A 21190-nucleotide genomic window follows, 5' to 3' on the forward strand; every position below is an offset into this window, starting at 1 on the left:
AAGGAGTACTATCAAGCAAGACTGGTCCGTCATTGCATGTGTTAAGCAATTACTTATCACCAGTAAACAATACTAAAGCCTACAAGAAAAAGATTAAAGCAACCTCACCCCGGAGAATTTGATTGAAATATTCATACACGACAATGCCACGTTATGATTAAATCATAAGGAGTGAGTCAAATGGTGCTATTAGGAAAAGGCGTGCCCCCTGCATGGTACTATGCGAAAGAATTGACCCAGATCAAGACGCAAATAATGCGTTGACAACCCGTTGACACGAGATACAAGATATTACGTTACTTGGGTGGCTATCGGCATTTACATGCTGTCGGTAATTCACCCACAAGTGTTGTAAATAAGGCACTCACAAGCGAAGAATTCTTCTCGTGCGCTGGTACGACTTTGGCTCTTGGGCAATCCGATTTGAAAAACGATTTCAAGGCTCTGGTAAGAGTACTCGTAAATTATCCGGTTGAATCGTGCAGAACAGAGAAATAGTGCCAGTATTCGTCTCTGGGTTGACTTGATGGGAAGTCTTATGTATTTTGCATTTGCATTGTACTGCCCTGTTAGTGATAAAAGTCGTAAAACATTCTTTTGAATTGTCTAATTTTTTTTGCTGTTTTTGAGAGAATATCACCCTCCCCCCATCCCCCGTTATTACAATCACGACAAGTCGGGAAATATCTAGTTTTACTGAAGAAAAAGTTGAATTTTTTGCGACAGAAATGCGAGATACTAAACTATAGTTCATCTAAATATTGAAAAAAATAGTCATCGTCATATTTCACATAAAAATGGCAGCAAAAAATGTCTAGACGCCCGACAAACCATCCAGTGGTCCAATATATTGAAAATTTTAAAATGCCTTATTAAGCGTAAATTTCAATATGTGTTGAATTCACGCTTAATGCAATTTTTTTTAATAGAAAGCCCTAATAAATGCTTCTTGTTTTCTTAGTACTTAGTCAAGAATTTATTCAATTACTTATAGGTCTCCCAAGTAAAATCTATCTTTGCATGCATCTGATTATTTCTAAACGTGAGTTATGTAGCCATCCGTAACATCAGAGTCATCTCCAACATCACAGGGCCATCTGCATCTTCATGTGGTAATCTGAATTTCTTCGCATTTTTGTCTTGTCCGTATATTATCCCACATATGGACACCTGGCGCGATGGACAGTCGAAGCGCATTAGGACTAAGGGATAAGGGAGTCAATACGGTTTTGATTTTGACCCTTCAGCAACATTTTGAGCCACTTTAATCTCGATGCATGTTTATATCTGACTCATTTTTTGTGCGACCTACCGGGATAACTAGTTTTTTCAATATTCAGACAGAGTATAGGTTTTTTGCAAATGAATTGGCCTATGGGATTTTATCTCTGGGAAATCCCCCTTTTGTTAGAGTTTGATAAAGTTCAAAAATATATAGTGTACAGGTGACTTGGAAAAATGTTCAAATAAATTTTCCGATATTTCTCTGCAACGAAAAATAAAATCGAAACGGTGAGAATTGATTCTACCGTTTTGGAACAATCAAAACTTTAATGAAAAATTCATTTTACTCGTAAAATGAAAAGTAAGAAACTTTCTCCTTTTGGCAACTTCATTTGGAGACATATTATAGTATGTACGAAGATAGTCCCAAAAGTACCTGACTTAACGCTTAAAAAAAAATTGGAAAATATTACATTATTTCTCAATATAGTCAATTTTGTGATTAACAAACTTTTCCGAGCGATGCTCTTTGGCTTTTATACTCTGTTTATAGCAAGAAGTTTCAAATGTTTCAAAATAGGTATCAACCGTGGACTCCACTTCTTCATTATTGGCAAATCTTTTTCCATAGAGCCATTTTTTCAAGTTTGGAATTAAAAAATAATCTAAGGGAACTAAATCTGCCAAATAGGGTGGGTGAGGAAAAAATTCGAAAGTAAGTTGATTGATTTTGACCATCGCGATGACGGAAATGTGGGCTGGTGCATTGTCTTGATGAGATGAAACTTTCTTTTTCGCAAAATGCAGTCGCTTTTTCCTAATTTTTTACCTAAAACGCTGCAATGAAGTTACATAATATTCTCCATTTATTGTGTTTCTTTTAGAGAGACAGTCAATAAAAATTATCCCTTGTACATCCTAAATAACTGACGCCATCGCCTTTCCTGCAGATGGAACGGTTTTCGCCTTCTTTGGAGCCGATTCTTCCCTTTGAGTTTTTGTTCGATTGTGCGTAATCGCGGCATCCATCTTGCGCGCCACTTTCTCATATCCAATTGTTCGGTCAAAATACGACGTACATTACCTTTTGACATGCCTATCATGTCTGCCAACTCGCCCAATTTTAACCGACGATCTTCCAATACAGTTTCGTGGATTTTGACCATGATTTCTGAAGTGATCACCTCATTGGGCCGACCACTGCGGAGTTTGTCTTGGCAGCTCGTACGACCACGTTTAAACTCTGCCACCCAATATTTTACAGTTGTTAGCGAAGACCAGTTTCTTCCAAAGTAGAATTTAATTCCGCTTTGATGTTGGACAAACTAAGACCTTTCAAATGAAAGTATTGAAACACGTTGCGATGATCAATTTTTTCTATGTTCATAAAATCTGTAAAAACGTTTACTAAAAACAGTTCGAAAATAAACACAAATTAATGTAGCACCCTCAAACTTTAGACATGAGCTTTTTGAGGTTAGGTCCTTATAACATACGCAAATTTTTGATAAAAAAATCGCCATCTATATGTCAGGTCAGGTACTTTTAGGACTACCCTCGTATGTATGTGGAAATTACTAAAGTTTAATACAAAATCAACTATGAGAATTCCATCAATCTAAACGTAATTTAAGATTCGTTTCATGAAATTCATATTACTAGCCTGTTCTGAAAAATACCGAGTCATCTACATTTTTTGTCTGCAGTGAGTTTTAAATGTCGATTTTAAGTACCAAAGTGGTTTCAATGGGCAATGTGGTCTGAGGTAAAGTTGAGTTTTTGTGTTCATTCCGGTTTTTGTTCACCTATTGATTCAAGCTAATGAGAAATTAAGAATTTTTTCGTGAACCCACGGCCTATTAACTGTTGATGTTTCATAAATCAATCCATTGATTTCCAGTCAAAAAAAGCCGAAGTTTTTCGCACTTTACCTGTAATCATCTTGCGGCCCAAACAGTGCCGAAACTACCTCGTTACGCAATACAGTTCTTAAGCCACCGTTTCACATGACAACGCTCTTAAGAAAGAAAGTGTTAATCGTAAATCAAAATCATGCAATTACCCAATTTGCCTGCTCAAAAAATTTGATTTACTGACAGTAACACTGTAGTTTCGGACTCGGCAAACTACCGCTAATATCGGGAAATTAATTGATAAGATTATATCATCCAATTTAAACTCGGAGCCATAAAAGTACCGCGGTTTAGTACTGGTAAGGCGCTTGTTATAGCAATCTAATTAGCAACGATTCCTAGTTCTTTAGCTCGGGCTGTACCGCCATTGAGAAAAACTCCTCGAACTTCTTGCGGCCTGTATTTAGATCTGTTTAGACCTATTTGGAATCCGCGTAATGAGTCTATTGTACTGTCTATATTTGTCAACGCTTTTTACACAGAGAAATACCAATTAATTAGGTATTAAAATTTGTTTTGAAACACCGAGTAAATGGTACATATAAGTCATAACCCTTCATGGTTGAAACTGCGGTTTGCTCGAGTCTTATTTAGATGCGGTGATTTCAACACGATTGTAATCGACCGTTATGGGAAATAAGAAAATGGTACCTTAGATGGGCAAATTAAAAAGCGGCCAGTAGCAGAAAGCGTGATCTAATAATAATTTTATTACGGTAATGGGAGACGTGCGAGGGCGCCTTTGAGCCGTGAGAACTCGTATTGTACTGTCAGCCTCAGAATTGGATCGCTTGCAAATTTAATGCCCAGAAATAGGCAAAGCGGTAGTACCGAGTAGTCCAGTAAAAACCGCTTTGACTTTATGACTCCCTAAGACAATAGGAATAATTAATGTTGCATTAGAACACTAGCGATTAGGCTATTGTCAACATATTTCTACATAAAACACACTGACCACTATTACCCAATAACACCCATCTAGCTCCTTTCGAACTGAACTAAATATAAATTTAAATATATTACCCAGAAAGTGGAGAACGCATTGTAAGAGATCGCCTTAGTCGCTTACGCATGAAGCAACTTTATGGGCAATTGTTCTGAAATTACTGCTATTTGTTTTACTGCTGGATCCTGTTTATCTATTGTTGTACATGGTGTTTAAAGACTGTAAGACAACCATAAATTCGGTTAATTCGAGGTAAAAGAACAGTGATCAATGATACCCGACACTGGATAACCGCACTCAAGGATGATGAACGCTACTTGGGGCTGGAAGGTTAAGACGATTCGAAAAGTTTTGTTTCGTACCATTCTTGACCGTGAATATGCGGAGGACGAAATTTATGGTTCCGTATAATTTAATTTGTTTACAATTTGCATTATAATTTTTCATTATGTGAGCAAGAGAACGGCAGAGACTGCTTGGACACTTTTGACTGTTGAGCTGTGAAGCTCTGAATATCGGTTTTCATAGAAACATTTTTCATAGCGGCTACAGATTTCCTCATGTAGATAAAAGCCTGAACTTATGTGCAGGACCTCTGTCCTCCAAATTTAGTTGTTTAATTAAAAAAAAAAAAATTATTTACCCAGAGTTAGCCAGAGAATGGTGAATCAGCCCTTGGTCTCTGAGTACATTTCAGCAGCTATTTTTGCCACAATCTTAAGCAAGTTGGGTGAAAAAACACATAAGTCGCAAAATACCAAGATAAAATTGATGCAACTTATTTAGGAAATTGTAATGTCATCCAAACCAAAATTTGGTATTTTACATACCTAAGTCATTCCTACTCACATATATATACAGTAGCCGGCAGAAAGTACACACCAAATTGGATTTTTTTTTATTTGAATTTATCAGAAACTTTTATTCTTAGTTAAAGTTTGTGCAAAACTTCATTGTTGGGCTTATCTTTCAATTCTAAACAACTTTTCATAATACATTTTTCCTCTAACATTAAAAATAAAGGTACTTTACTCATGAGCCATTTTCATAATTCTCGAAGCTCTCCCATATGAAATGAAATATTCAAATTTTGTAAACTGCGTTTTGAGAGGAATACACAAACTTTTACCAACAATAAAATTTTCTGAGAGATTAAAATGTTTAAAAAATCACATATGGTGCGTACTTTCTGCCGGCGACTATATGATTAGCATCATTATTAAGCACGATTTTTCTAAAAAAATTGATTTGTAAGCAAAGTCGAAATTAGCAAGTTTGGCACCCCGGACAAAATGTTTAATCATTGCCCCCTACCCCCAAGAAAAATCACCGACCAGAAAAATCCTAGGCCCTGGGCCACCGCCCAACTTCGCCCCATCCCCCTCCCAGAAGGCTCAAATTTCCTTGTTTACTGGTTTTCTGATTCGGAATGCCTATAATCAATAAAATTGCTGAAATACGATATACTTACCTATGTCATTTAATATTGTATTGGATAGATTTGATCTTTGCTTCGGGAGTGATGAAATACCTGAAAAAGCATATTGATGAGTTTAGCTAATTTTCGTCAAATGGAAGTGCTGCTAGATAAAGACTTTCCTTTGTTCAACTATTAGAAATACTTAAAATGAAAATTTCTATCATCCTTAGCTGCTTTGACCGCATATTAAGATCAGGTTTCCTACCTAACGAAATACACAAATCATTTCAAAAATCTCTTCTTGAAGGAAATACCTCCAACTGGCTTCCATAACACCACTCCTCCTGCCATTATTTAAGCTATTACAAACCATGTCAAATCCGAAATGGACCAATAACTTTACCGTAATATAAAACTCGTTTCCTGTTCCATTACCTAACCTACATGCAATAAATAATTTGTGTCACAACAGATTACTTAGATTTAAAATATATTGGTAGCATATGGGCAAAAGCCACCATGAGTCTTTTAAGTATAACAATAGTCGGGTTTATAACATAAGTAACCACAATAATCAGACAATATATAAGGAATATATTAACATTAGTTATGGATTATTTAAGGGAAATTCATTCTTGAAACATTTTGTTCTAGAAAATGAACTTTTAGGAACTATTACAACAAACAGGACTGGTAGTTTTATCTGTCCTAACTGATTTATGGAGAGACAAAAATCGACCCTGATTAATTATTATTTCTCTCCCAAATAAAGCTCAAGTTTTTTTGCACACATAGCACACAATAATCCAAAAAAGTATTAAAAAAAGTTTGAAAATTTGCAGAGTTTCAAAACGTTATGATACATTTATGACTTACAATGTATTATCTACTGAAGCGAATTAAAAAAATCGTTGCCTGTTTATCGCTCGAAATTGTAGAACGTCGTAGGTACCGCAAAAAACGAAGTACGCCACGGATCTTCATTAATCTTGAACACTCACAATTGAAAATTTTTTGGAAAAATCAATGTCGTATCGAAAGAGATAAAAAAAATTAAAAACGTTAATCACACATTACATAAAATTTTGACTTTAGTCGAAACTCCAAGAAATGAAGAACACCACTTATATTCATGCATAATTAATCCTCGTAAGCATTAATCTTTTTTAGAAAAAATCAAAATGCACAATGAAATTAAAAAGGAGAAAATGCCAAAGAAAAATTCGCCAATTTCCACCTATATTTATGGAACCTTAATTACTTAATTTCAAAAGTCTACTGCGAACAGTGCACAGGCTAAAAGGTGTGAATTCCCTTATACTATTGGTGATTTCGCTCTGTTTTTATTTCAAAAGAAATATTGCACGAAAAGGTACAAGAATGCAACTTAGCTCAAATACCGGCACTAGCAAAGAAATAATGTGAAAGAAAGCTTTTGAAAATGCTTAACTTATGCGGCAAATATTTCGAAAAACAGACATTATTACTCTGAGGTAAAATTGCACTAAACCGTCGTGTTTCGATTAAAAATTATATTATTCATCACAAATTGAAATTTCATAATTTTATGTCTGAGTAGTCCATGACCCCAAAAAGCATTTAAAGTCGATTCCCCATCGCACATCCATACATAGCGCCGTCATGTAATCCTCCCACTAGGCGCTTCCTATTCTCCCGAATGTCCACCGCGACGCCGACGCCTCGTTCCCATAACGACGTCGCCGATGCACATCCGTGGTCAGCCAATGGGGGGCTGGGCTGAGCGCAGACCACGCCCCTGGTCACACTCGATTCCCCTCGACTGGCATCAACAATAATTGAAAAGGGGAACTTTTCACTTACCGACGCACACAGGCTATAGATAAGTGGACTAGTTGTTCAGTAGGAAATTGTGGTGAATGCGACCAATATTGCGTATTATAGAAATCGACGGGTACCGAAGTGTGCGTGGTGGTACCGAGGACCCAAGACACGGTCTACCGTGTACAGATAGTGGTAGGCGCTGGTTGGCTTCAGTGACAGTTTATGCCGATTTGTTTGGATAAGAGGCGAAGTGGTAAAGAGGTAATTTTTTAACTGCCAACAGTCCAATTAGATCTATACGGGCTATTCAGATGTGCACATCTTGTAGAGAGGAAGACGTGAATCAAAAGGTTATAAAATAGAATTTTAGAAAACAAGTATCTACGAAAAAAAAACCTTTTATCTGGGATTGTTCTGGCACCACGAGGTGTCCCAGAATTTTTTTTTTAATTCTCAAAAAAACAGTTTTTCCCAATAAATTTTAATGTTGTTAACGTAATAGTCAATATACATAGAGATTAATCAAGTCAACTTCGTGGCATTTTTTTGTCACCGTACTTTGAAAAGGTTTAATGAACACCTTGTATACATATGTTGATTTTACGTAAATAATTGTGGAATTTAAAATAAAAACCGACGAATCTCAGCGGATTTCTCAAAACTGAATATCTAATTTTAGATCGAGTATATTCTCCTTTCATAGTCGCTTACGATGTCTACAGGGTGATTCACGGTAAGTATTCTATTTAAGTCTCTGACGGAGAATTTAAAAAGGCTACTTCCTCGAATCTGGTATACGGCCATGATAGGTGTTATTCTATCTTAGAGAATCACAAGAGCCAAGTTGCCGATGGAAATTAAAACCAGTGTCAACGTTGAAATTTGAAATGAACCACCCTATAAACTCAGTAAAATTAAGTTTTCCAATCAACTTGAATTCAATTAGAATTGAAACTAGCGACATGAACATACTCATTTTCTTGAAAGTATGGCATTGTAAAAATCATAACATACTACATTACACGAAACACTGTCTATTAGAGCGAATTTTTTTTCAAACTACCAGAGATTTTTATATTTGGCTTAAATAATAGTACGGGGCCCATTATAATTAAGCATTCAAAGAGCCAGTGAAAATCTACTGTGTTGTCAGCTAAAATCTCAAAAATATTTGGAGCGTTATACAAAAAATTCACAAAACTAACTCCATTACCGATGTGAACATTTTAGCTTATTTCGACAAGTACTACCGTTACAGTTCGGTCACTGCAATTCTAACATAGATATCACTTACAATGGAAATTCCCTCCTGCGTTCTATATGTTGTCCAGGATTAATTAGTAAAAAGTTGAAAAACAGCTTCGAACCAAGAGTCCAAAATAAGTCAATAATTAAACAATATGGCCAAGTGAAGTAAATGTTAAGGGAAAGGTGCCTCAGAATCGTGATGAAATAATTGAATAGTATATTCCAGGACAGTACCGGCCTTGTGAAGGGGGGGCGGAGCCGGCCCTGCTCCAGGGCATAGTAGAAGAGACATCACAACTACCCACACATTACTCACCTTTTTAGTACATCTTGCCTGACAAGTCTTCTGAAATGGACATTAGTTAACATTAAATAACAATCTATTAGTTTGATCCATTTCATAATATCTTGCCAATTAGGAAAGTCCGTCTTGCTCTGGATCAATTATCTTATAAAGGAAGTAGATGACATAAGTAGTGTTTTCATTACTTGAAGATGGACATAATTGAACCCATACACTGCGCCCGCTCTTCGACAAAAAAACTCCTTTCGTCTATAAATGGTGGTATTGGAATACCATGGGCGTACCATTAGACAAGTGCAAGTACCAAGAGCTTAACATACAACAATAGAAATTATTTTTATTATATAATTTAAATTAGTAAAAGAGAGAAAGTGTCACGGAGAAAAAAGAAAGTTCGAAGAACCTAATACTACGGAGGTAAACTTATTCAGATTCCATTACGCATTCCCAAAATGACGCAACAAACACATTCTTAAACGAAAATTTAGTAAGACATTTTTTTCTTCGAGATCGCCATTTGGTCAAGAAGCGAAAGATATCTCGTCTTTTTATGTAACGCACCTGTGTTGTCGGAAAAAATCAATTGCATATCATTAACTATGAGTATCTCTAATGAATCGCGAACAATTTCATCTATTTAGCCGTTCGCACAAGAAAACAATTAGATCTGAATCATTGTACCGTTAACAAGGACAAACGATCAAGAATAAGATATTTTTATTGACAATCCGGAATCCATTGAATCTCTGACGTAGTTCCTAATCCTAAAAATACCTGGATAATTTATTTTCGTCCATTCTTCTCTGCTATTGTTTGGCAGTTAAGAGTGACGAAATTGACGCAAACAAAATACCTTGGTTTATTATTATATACAGGACAAGCAAAGAACAAATACTACCTACAGCTATCGATGATCAGCTCAGGCTTTCCAAATGAGTTTCTCCGAGATTTAATTAGATATAATAAGAATGTGCATCTAGCAGTAAAGTATGTAACAAAACTAAACCGTTAAATAAAGCAACTCTAATTGCAGGAAATCACCTCAGCAATCCCAACGCGTATAATTAGCGATCAATCTTGATCGAAGTAGACACGACAAATTTATATCGAGCATCAGGTGCACCGAACTATTTATGGGCTGAGCTAAATAAATTGAGACCTGTCTAGAGTGATTTTTTTCTAAAACCTATTTCGTCTTCCTTTTGCAGACCCAATTCGGATCTAGTAGCTTCGCAGACTTGCTGAATGCACCCTTTTCAGACGAAACTTCCGACGTCCTGCATCAAGGACCAGACGATCTTGACCCTTTTGCAGACGTGGCCCTTCCGCCCCCTGTGTCTCCTGCCCCATTGCCAAGTTTCCAGGTAAAATTTATTGTTAAAAAATAATTTTATAGGCAATTCCGCTAATAACCGAGTGATTAGTGATCATTGGTCATCCGAAGAGAGGTGTTTGTGAGTCATTCCCGCTGTAGCTCAACAACAGTAGTTCATTGTTATTTATAATTTATTAAAATTTCTATGCTTGAAACGATAGTTTGCTTAAACCGGCTTTGAAGCGTATTTAGGTGTCCTTATGAGTGTTCTATGAGGCGTATGGCATATAACCTTGGGTATTCGGAAATGGAGAGTGAGAAATGTCTACTAAGAGGATTAGCTTCAAATTAAGCTCATATTATTTTAATACTCTTGCTAATAATTAAGGATTAAATTATTAGTCATTAATACGCAGCAATGTCCGCGTTACTTTCTCGAGAAATCACTTCAGACATGCAGTATTTGATGCAAAACCTTGAAATAAAATTAATACACATTCAGAATATAAATTTAAAAGGTATCGGATTTACTAAAAAATGCGTTAACAAAATAGTCAGTAAGGGCGGGTTTACTCAGCCTCATATCGCTCACTCTTAGGCGTGAACGGCATTTTTGTGCACATGTCGTTTGAAGATAAATTACGCCTGTGACTGCGAATTTGTGACGTGAATGGCCCTTGCCTAAATTGAATAAGAGATGAACCTATAGCGAAACTAAAAATAAAAAATGAATGAAAAATTACAAAAACTACCAGAGAGAAAGAGGCAGAAAACAGTTGAGGAAACATTTAAATAAAAAACGTATTCTTATGATTTTTTTTATTTTACGTCTCACTATATAACTTTCATAAAAGACACGTGTGCGTATTCAGCCCTGCACGTATAACAGAAACGAAAATATAATTTCAGGAAACATATCGCGTTTTCCAGCAGCAACAGCCGCAACAGCAACAAGATTTGCCGCCTCAGCAGCAACATCACCAACAGTTCAAAATGGACGAGGACTGCGGGTAAACTTCCCCATACCTTTCCCAGACACCAAACATCACTGAATACTTAATTTTAGCTTCAACGTCGCGCCTTATCATCCAGTACCGTCGTCGCACCATTACGATTACCAGCAGCTTCATCAGTACTCCGCCGCCAGCCCTTACTACCCTCCTCCCCCGACTTGCAGCTCTGGCTTCGACACCCTCATGGCGCAAGGAGGGGAACCTTATTCCTTGCCTTATCAAGTACCTTCAACCTCTGAATTACACGTCAGCACTGCCTTAAGTCCTAGACAAAGAAGGGCGTCGCTTCCGCTTCAAAGAAGCGAATCTACCAGTAGTAGCGAATCTCCTAAATTGAGGATGGTGGGTCCTGGGCCGTCGGCGTCGTCCTCAGCGGCGTCCTCCCCTGGGGGGCCCTCGGATAATCAGCCGCAGTGTTCCAAAGGGCTGACGCCCCCCTCGCCATCGCAACTATGTGCAGTGTGCGGAGATACAGCAGCGTGTCAGCACTATGGAGTACGCACCTGTGAAGGTATGTGAAATAGTTATGTATTTGTTGTTAGGCATTATTACGCGTGAGCGTAGCGAACACGTTAATAAACTTGAGATTATTAAACACTCATTAACATAATACAGGGTGGAACAAATTCAATATCTGCATATTTCGACATGGTATGTATGTGGAAAAAATTCCGAAATGCGACAATTCGGAATTCTAAAATTACTTCCTGCAACGTAAAACTTATCCCCAAATTCTGAAGAGAATCCCCACTGGATGAGAGAATTATATGCGCAAACCCCGCAAAGATTAATGTTTGGGCAGGGACAATTGAACACCATATCATAAGTCCTTTGTTCATTGATGGAAATTTGGACGAATGAAAGGTGTACCACATGAAACGAGCTAATTTTCTATTTTTTTCTTTCTATCTGAAAATTTTTAAACGTCCCGGGGGTCGTTCCGTCGAGGGGTCCGTTCCGATTGCTAAGAGTTTCACAGTTAAAGAGGAAATTTTTACTTTTCTTGGAAATTTTGCAAAGAAATTATTTCAGTGTTTTTGAGAAAAACTCCGAAAAATGGATAAAAAAATTACTTTAAGTTTGGACGCTTGCAATTTCGTTGGTCTTCAATATAGAAGTAAGGGCCAGGCATCATTAGGAAGATCCGTTATGCTACTGAAGTGAAGACTTTTCAACACGATTAAACCCAGTGTTGTCATCACGCTTACCAAGAAGTAATGTAATTATCATACTCGTTTTAATGCAAAGAGACAATAATACATATTGTGGATTTACTGACTGTTAAGCTGCACAACACAGTTCCTGATATTATTTTTGCTGGTAGGAACACTGCAAAAAAGAGTAATTTATGAGTTTTTGGTTAAAAAATTACGGTGCAGGAAGTGGTTTTTGATTGACCTTGATAGCTATATTAAATACACATGCACGTAATGACTTCGGTGATACACGAGATTTCTTATTTCAGGTTGTAAAGGGTTCTTTAAACGAACAGTCCAAAAAGGTTCGAAGTATGTCTGCTTAGCGGACAAGGCTTGTCCTGTGGACAAGAGACGGCGAAACCGGTGTCAGTTTTGCAGATTTCAGAAGTGCTTAGCAGTCGGTATGGTGAAGGAGGTGGTGCGGACAGACTCGCTCAAAGGAAGAAGGGGAAGGTTGCCTTCAAAACCGAAATCTCCACAAGGTATGAGCACATTTTGGACGTAAAGAAACAATATTATCGACTCATTTAGGCAAATTTTGCGCAGAATCACCTCCAAGCCCTCCAGTGTCCCTCATCACGGCTCTAGTGAGGGCGCACGTAGACACTACTCCTGATCTTGCAAACTTAGACTATTCCCAGTATATGGAACCCACTCCTATCGAACCAGTGATCTCAGAAGCAGAAAAGATACAACAGTTCTACTCCTTGTTGACTACTTCGGTCGACGTCATTAAGAACTTTGCAGAAAAAATTCCTGGATTTTTGGTGTGTTATACAAAATCCTTCTTTAGAATCTGGCGTTAACATTACACGACTTCTTATAGGATATATGCCACGATGATCGGGAACTCCTTTTTCAATCGGCCTACCTTGAGCTTTTCGTTCTTCGGCTGGCTTACCGGACCCACCCCAGTGATACCAAACTGACATTTTGCAATGGAGTGGTCCTGGACATGCAGCAATGTCAAAGGTCCTTCGGAGAATGGCTGCATGGGATCATGGAGTTTTGTGGAGCCTTGCAATCTATGGAGATAGACATATCGGCTTTCGCGTGCTTGTGCGCCCTCACACTTATTACAGGTAGGGGTAAGTGGTTGTTTTTTTTTCTTTTCTTTATCCCTTTATTTTTAGTTTATGGGTTGGTTATTTTGGTAAACTATTATTATTTATTGATTAGCGTCTCTCAAAGCTGTAAGGTCTTTTAAACTATCAATACTATTGGAATGTTTCTTAATCCTTGTACGCAAGGTTGGTCTTAGAAAATCTCGGCAAAATCCCCTCCCGCACCCCCAAGAAAACCCGCCGACCAGGGAGGTCGGCCGTCCTTTCTGGTCTGCTGCCGAACTTCATTAGGCCGGGACCGATCTTAGATATTAAAATATTCTCCCTTCATGAGCTTATTTGACCATAAGATTGATAACGGCTGTCGGTTACCGATCTTGATATCCTTGAGGGCCTAATTGCGTCCAATTGTAAAGCCGTCTCCCCCTTCGTTCGTGATCCAATTTTCAAGTCAAAGTCGATTATGGATGAAATAATCGTCGATGTTCAATCCGGCTTGTTATAACTAAAATGCATTATTTATTTACCCAGAGCAGACCGGGAGGATTTAATAATTTATCATGCGGTTTTGGCGTGGAATCACCTGTCTGTCACTAGCTTTTCTGCTTTTTTTCCTTCCTACCTTCGTTCTATGTAGATACATAATACATTTACTGTTTACTGGAATAGAACGCGTGTTTCTCATCGTAGATACATTATTAACTCTTCCAATATGGGCATCATTATCGATTAGCAATTGCGGAAAGTCTATTAAAATCCACGATGCAGGGCATAATATCTTTGATGACTATTGGCGATTTTACGATAACAAAGAATCCATATTAACTTCGTTAACCGATGATTTTGTAAGACTGACATTTTCTGGTTCGCGGCTTTATTACCGCAGGATTTTCCGCTTTAATCCCCCGGCAAAACCCTCCACGGCAGGAAGCCCGTTAGTGTCTTTTGCCGGCTGAAAAAATCACTGGAGTAGCAAGACTAGCAGGGAAAAACGAGTTTCTTAGACTTATAAAGACATGTAGATCTAAAATCGGCTTAATAAGAATTTCAAATTAATATCAAAGTAATGGGACATGTACAGAGTATCCTATATTCGATCCTTAACATGAGAATCTCGAAAACCGTAGGAGTTATAGAGTCGGTTAAATGGAGGCAAAGTTGTGCCTATATGAGAGGAATACTTTACCTGTTTTTTTTTTTTTAATCTCATTACTTCCGGAGATATCTGCAAGAAACCAAAAATTTCTATTTTTTTTCCTGCCTTAAATTACAAAGAAACTTGAAAATGAAAAACACTTTCTTAAGGCATTTTTTCCGCGCCGGAACACGAAAATCGTCTCGTTTCGGTTTTTCAATACCATCATCAACTTTTTTTTTCAAATACGGACCTGACCGTTTTTTTACGAAATCCTCTAGTTATTGATAATTGAAAAACAACCATGTGTCACACTTGCTGATTTCTGACGTCTAGGTAAAAAATATTCATTATCAGGAAAAACAATACCCCAGCATTTTCACATTCTGCATTAGGGCATCCTACTTACTGCACTTTCATGGTAGAAATTGAAAATCCGTATGTGAAAATAAATAGCTCAATAAAGATCATATATTAATCACATGACAGGCATAGACGCGTAGCGATTGGTGTCACAAACGCGGCCTACTTGTCGATTTTATTTATATTATTATTGCAAAACTGAACATTTCCAAATAAGTGGATGGATAACCGTGGTGCAGTTCATTAACCTGCCCACAGTCCAGACCTGAATGAACAACCGGAATGTTAAAAATATATTTTCAAAATCCTGAGTTCGACACGTAGTTGTTTTTCAATTATTGATAGCTAGCCGAATTCGCAAAAAAAGGTGAGATTCCTATTTAGAAAAAAAAGTTGATGATGGTATTAAAAAACCGAAACGTCGTATATCACAAAAACGATTTTCATGCTCTAACGCGGGAAAAAGTGCCTTAAAAAAGCGTTCTCCATCTCCGTGTTTCTTCGTAATTTAAGGCAGAAAAAAATTAAAAGAAAATGGCAATTTTCATTTTTTTCCGGATATCTCCGGAAACAATTAAAATTTTTAAACGATTAAAAAGGCAAAGTACTCTTCTCACGAAGACATCGCTTTATCTTTATTTAACCGGCTCTGTATCTCCTACGGTTTTCGTGATCCCCGTGTTGAGAGCCGAATATGGGACACCCTGTACAGGGTCCGGGAACAGGATTGAACAGTTTTGAAAAGCTTGCCATGGAAAAACAAATGAAGCCCTGTTTATCAAAGTGTCATTTCTCAGTTCTGTCGGTGGAACAATGAAGGATGTTATGGCTAATTGGGAGATAAACCAACGCGTTTTTGCCGTAAAGTGTTTCATTACTACGCGATCGGTGATACAGACACAAAGGTGCTTCCACAATGAATTTCACGTGCCACGCGGCGGACGCATTCCAACAAGAAAGGCGATTTTAAGATGGGTAAGATGTTTTGAAGAAGCGAGCAGCGGCGTATCAAAGTTTCTTGGTGGTACTCGTATAACTCGTACACCAGAAAGTATTGCAAGGACCAGACAATCAATTCAGCGAAGTCCATTGCGTTCTGCCGCCAAGCACGCGATTGCGTTGAATATTTCAGATCGAAGTTTAAGACGCATTTTGCATAAGGACTTACACCATCGCCCATTTAAACTACAGATTGTTCGTAAGTTGAATGACCTTGATAAAGAAGACCATTTACGTTTCTGCAAAGAAATGTTAGAAATGTTAAACAACGATCGAAATGTTCTCAATGGGCTTATCACGTCGGACGAAGCTCACTTTCGTCTAACTGGATATGTTAACAGACATAATTTTCGTTATTGGGCACCTGACAATCCAAGGGAGCTGCCTGAACGACCTCTGCACGACGAAAAAGTGACGATGCGACGTGGAGTATCCGCTTTTGACATAATCGAACCATACTTTTTCGAGAAAAATCACCACACCGTTATCGTTAATTCTGACCGATATATTATGATGCTGGACACATATGTAAATTTAGAACTTCAAAGAAGAGGACAAAATATTGTATGGTTTCAACAAGATGGTTCCATCAGTAGGCGAAGTTTAACTGTTTTAGGGCAAATATTCCAACATCGCCTCATTTCACGTTTTGGTGACATCCCATGGCCCTCAAGATCTCCGGATCTGACAGCACCAGATTACTTTCTTTTTTATTTAAAGGCAAAAGTGTACGCTATTCGTCCTCAAACTGTGCAAGCCTTAAAAGGTCACATTAGGGAAGCGGTAAACGGAATTGACCAAGATTTGCTTCAAAACGTATTGGAAAATTTTAGGAAGACCGCAAATGTTTATCTATGAGCATGACGGACATCTTAACAACGTCATTTACAAGCATTAAGAAATTGCCAACAATAAAGTTCCAGTCAGTACCAGTTGTTTGAATCGCTACGTTTATTTTCTCACAGCAAGTTTTTAAAAATAGTTCAATCCTGTTGCCAGACTCAGTTCATACACATGCAATTCCTTTACATTGATTCAGGTTAGTTCAGGTTTCTAAGGTAAAAAATCGACAAGTTTCACTCTTTCCAGACCATAAACGTATTAATTTTCCAGATATCAATAGTCTTTTTTTGTTTTGAGGAAAATCTAAAGACACTCGGTCCGGCATTTTGGTGACCGAATGCTGTGGGATTCACCAGAGTAGCCACCCATTAATAATCTCAAGTTTAAAAATGCGAAATACGAGTACAAATTCAGCGTTGTCTTGTCTGGCACTGGACTACGATGAGGCAGTAAATGTGCTATTTACCACCCCATTAAAAAAGTGATCATTTTATTTCAGAACGACATGGTCTCAAAGAATCCCACAAAGTAGAGCAACTTCAAATGAAAATAATCTCATCTCTTCGTGACCACGTAACGTATAACGCAGAGGCCCAACGCAAAGCACACTATTTCAGTAGACTGCTAGGTAAGCTACCGGAGTTGCGGTCGCTGAGTGTAGCTGGCTTGCAGAGGATATTCTACTTGAAACTAGAGGATTTGGTGCCGGCGCCGCCTTTAATAGAGAAAATGTTCGTCGCTAGCTTGCCTTTCTAGGATAAGTATCTAAATGTTTTCGGTTGGTGGAATTTTTCCTGTTGAATCGTTATAGGGATGTTCTGTAAAAGTTTCTACGGAGAAAGTTCTTTCAATATTAAAAGTACACTTTCTATTAAACGGAAGTTTATCTGGAAATTATACAACTAAACCCTTAAACGTGATATGAACTAAGTTCTTTGTGATTCGTTATATCGTAAGTAGAATAGATCATTATATTTTTTTAGCTCTTTTGGGGTGTTTGTCAGGTTTTCCGGGATAATATAAGGGAAATATTGAACATTTTGAATGCGTCGGCCTAAAACATGACCAAACAATAGTGCCGAAAACTTGGCACATGCTCCGAAACGATCAATTTCTTTCCCTCTGGATATACAAGTAGGTACTTAAATCTATTTTTGGTGATGCACCAGGTTAGACCTAAGCACTAAGTTAGGTTATAGTTTAAAGAATCTCTTGTGTCTCTATCATCTATGTGGCTTCACTATTTGTTGTAGTTTTGTTGTTTGCTCTCAAGCATTAGATGGGGCTCTTGGTTGTTTGTAGGTAAACTCTTATTAATATATAACATTTTTAATTGTGGGGTTTCAACTGCCTATATGCAAATAAGGTAGTTAAAATATTTAACGCATATCATCGCTAATGAGTCAATCGCAATAATTCATCTGGTCAATATTTTTCTTATATTATAAATAGCTTCCGATTGACCTACGAGTCTTTTGATCATGGGTCATTTTGTATCAATTTTTTTGTCCTTTACATACTCTTTATCCTTAACTTATTTAATAATTATGCTATCAATTATCCACTTTTTTACCCACACTGTTTTACACAAACATGGTCTAAAAGTTCTCTCTGACTTTTATTTTGTTTTTAATCAAGAAAAGCAAACCAAATATAACAACCAAAACTCCCAAGCAATGCAGTTCTAAAGCCTTTAAAAACTGACGTATGAAACGGATTTATGAGCAATTTAAAATGGCTTTATGGACCTTCATGTTCTCTAAATAACAAAATCCATTACAGAATGGGCAAAAAGAATTTCTCTCAGTTTGAGTAGCTGTTAAATTATGCATTTTATATAAATCGATTTTAGGCTAGTCGAGACTTAAGACATTGTATTGCGCATTCTGTACTTATTTTAAATGTTGTGTCAAAGCTACTTTAGGTGTCCTAGAAGTAGGTATTACGTTCTACGGGAAGTCTATAGGCTTGAACCAGTTTTCTCGTGTACTAATTTTATTTAAATTAATGAATATTAATGTAAGAGGAACAGTTACATTTTTATAAATGTTGTTATACCTACTATTATACTATAGCACTTTTAAGCATTTTTCACTATCTATTTATGAGAGACGGCAACTTATCCTGTAAGTCTGCTGCCACGGTAAGTGTCCAATTTTCACCAAGAGACAACATATCATATCACCTCTGGCTATCGCTATTAAATGTGACGAGGCAACAAGAGTGAAAGTAGGAGATTTATTGTGAAGCTCCGATGTATTAAATAAATGTAAAAAGACGGTAATATAGACCTGATGAACAATACTCGAAAGCAGAAACCTTTATACTATAATTTTTATAATTTTAAGTGATATTATACATGTAAAGTTGTAGGCTTTAACGAAATATTTTTTCAATGTTACCACCACAGCCATGTGGAAATTTCTAACAAATGCGATATCCCTAGTCAAGGCACATTTTGTACATAATTATTAAGAAAAGATATTTTATTTACACTATTTACAAAAAAGTATAATGTATATTTTCTAGTGCGATTTAAAATTAACCTCTCGAAAAGTTACCTGTAGAATTTTCGAATTTGTTTCCTATATTTGTTTATATAGGGTGCTTCAGAACTATGGAATCAAACTTCTAGGGATTATTCAATACAACAATAGAAGACATTACGATACAAAACCCCACGTCCGGAAATGTCTCCCTAAAACGCTATGGCCTTATGGTGATTTAAGATAGTTATGTGCGAAAATATTTTTTTTTTATTTTGCTAGGTTTTATTTAACTTTATTTGTACAATACAATACTATAGTGACTGTTCAAAATGTCGTCCTTGAACTTGAATGCTTATGTTGAAGTGACTTACACGGTTTCTGCGAACTTGACTTAAAATTTGATAGTCGTTTTGAATGACTTCAAATGCCGCAGTAATTCGTGCAATCAGATGTTGCTCTGTTTCCACTAGTGTTTCATATCCAGAGACTTTACATGTCCCCACAGAAAGAAATCTAAAGGAGTTAGATCGGATGACTTCGAGCTACGGAACTGAACCACCTCTGTCGATTCAAATACTGACGGACCATCATGTTGCAGTCACATTTGCTATCGATCGTTTAATAAGACGTTTGTAAGAAGTTCCAGCTTGAAAATAAATAAAATAAAATGACTTGATAACACATTTTTTGCACATAACTGCCTTAAAACATCATAAAGCCTTAGCGCTTTAAAGAGACATTTCTGCACATGGGCCCTTATACTTAAATATCTTCTATTATTGTATTGAATAATCTTAGAAGTTTGATTCCATAGTTCTGAAGCATCTTATATTTTGTTATTGATTATCTTTTCTCCCCCTTAAGGCTAAAACAAAATGACAGAATTAGCATTTGCCGGAAAGCAAAAAAAAAAGACATTTTTAAAGCCATTTTGTATTTGTGTCATTCTAAACGTTTTAATGTGCCATCCTATATTTTATAAAAGAAAAATGTTATGTGAACTCATATCAGTGAACTGCCTTGAATGATGAAACGGATGGACTGAGGAGAGAGTTACCTGAAAGGAGAGAAGTTATTTTATACGTAAAATACCGGGTGTGTCAGAAACTTGTAAATTGTGGGATGTTATGAAAACCTTCTATAACAGATTTTGCACTCTTGTTCTATCGTTTCAATCCCGTATACCGTCCGCTTATTATGTAAAATTATCGTTAACTTCTGAGATTGCAGAACAATTCGTTTTAGAAAGCTTCGCACCTTGTAAAAATCCTTTTAATTTTATCTTGTACCACAGCTTTGATTATCGTCAAATATCCGCCATATTACGGGATCATTTGCAATATTATATGTCCCAAGATATCTATAATGTACTTAGGAAGAAACGTCTTTGTACCTGTTACCCTTTTCTAGTTTTTTAAATTTTCTATGACCTTTTTCGACTTGTAATATACCATTTCGTTTCAAATGTTGCTGCAACAACAAAAACTATACATGCACAAATCTGAAAGTATTTTAAGTGAAATTATTTGCCATAAGGTGCCAGTTTTACTTGCTAAATCTACGTTTAAAGATCAGAAGATTTTTTATTTAGTTTTTATATCCTAGAATAGTTACCAGAGTTTCTTGCAAGTTTCTATTGACTTGCGAGTATTTGCCACATGTTTCAGCTTATATGGACGCTGTTATACTTAGGTCGTAGCCATAGGAAATGAAATCCTCTTTACATTGTACGAAATATTTTTTTTATGTCTCTACTACCTACTAAATGTATTTAATGTATTTCACCGGATTCCTTTTTTTGTTTAGATATTTATCAGTTTTATTATGGTCGCTTTTTGTTAGTTTTATGAGATATATTATATGTAACATTTTGATTTGATTTGATTAAAATATATTTAAAATGTAGTCCTTT

General features: G+C 36.7%; 1 protein-coding gene across 8 annotated transcripts in view; it reads left to right on the forward strand.

The window, feature by feature from the left end:
- Positions 1-21183, forward strand: part of Hr38 (Hormone receptor-like in 38) — a 72577-nt gene extending 51394 nt beyond the window's left edge. For 4 of the 8 annotated variants that reach the window (XM_066395190.1, XM_066395191.1, XM_066395195.1 and 1 more), the window contains 7 exons: positions 10067-10222; positions 11083-11183; positions 11240-11697; positions 12652-12867; positions 12917-13152; positions 13212-13473; positions 17289-21183. In XM_066395190.1, the coding sequence (XP_066251287.1) occupies positions 10067-10222; positions 11083-11183; positions 11240-11697; positions 12652-12867; positions 12917-13152; positions 13212-13473; positions 17289-17545 (1686 nt within the window). In that variant the 3' untranslated portion in view covers positions 17546-21183. Of the gene's footprint in view, positions 1-7133; positions 7568-10066; positions 10223-11082; positions 11184-11239; positions 11698-12651; positions 12868-12916; positions 13153-13211; positions 13474-17288 lie in introns of those variants that run through there. The other 4 variants (XM_066395196.1, XM_066395192.1, XM_066395193.1 and 1 more) reach the window with 4 other exon arrangements.
- The last annotated feature ends 7 nt before the right edge of the window (positions 21184-21190 follow it).

Source organism: Euwallacea similis, chromosome 11 (genome assembly GCF_039881205.1).
Source record: "Euwallacea similis isolate ESF13 chromosome 11, ESF131.1, whole genome shotgun sequence".
Taxonomy (NCBI): Eukaryota; Metazoa; Arthropoda; class Insecta; order Coleoptera; family Curculionidae; genus Euwallacea; species Euwallacea similis.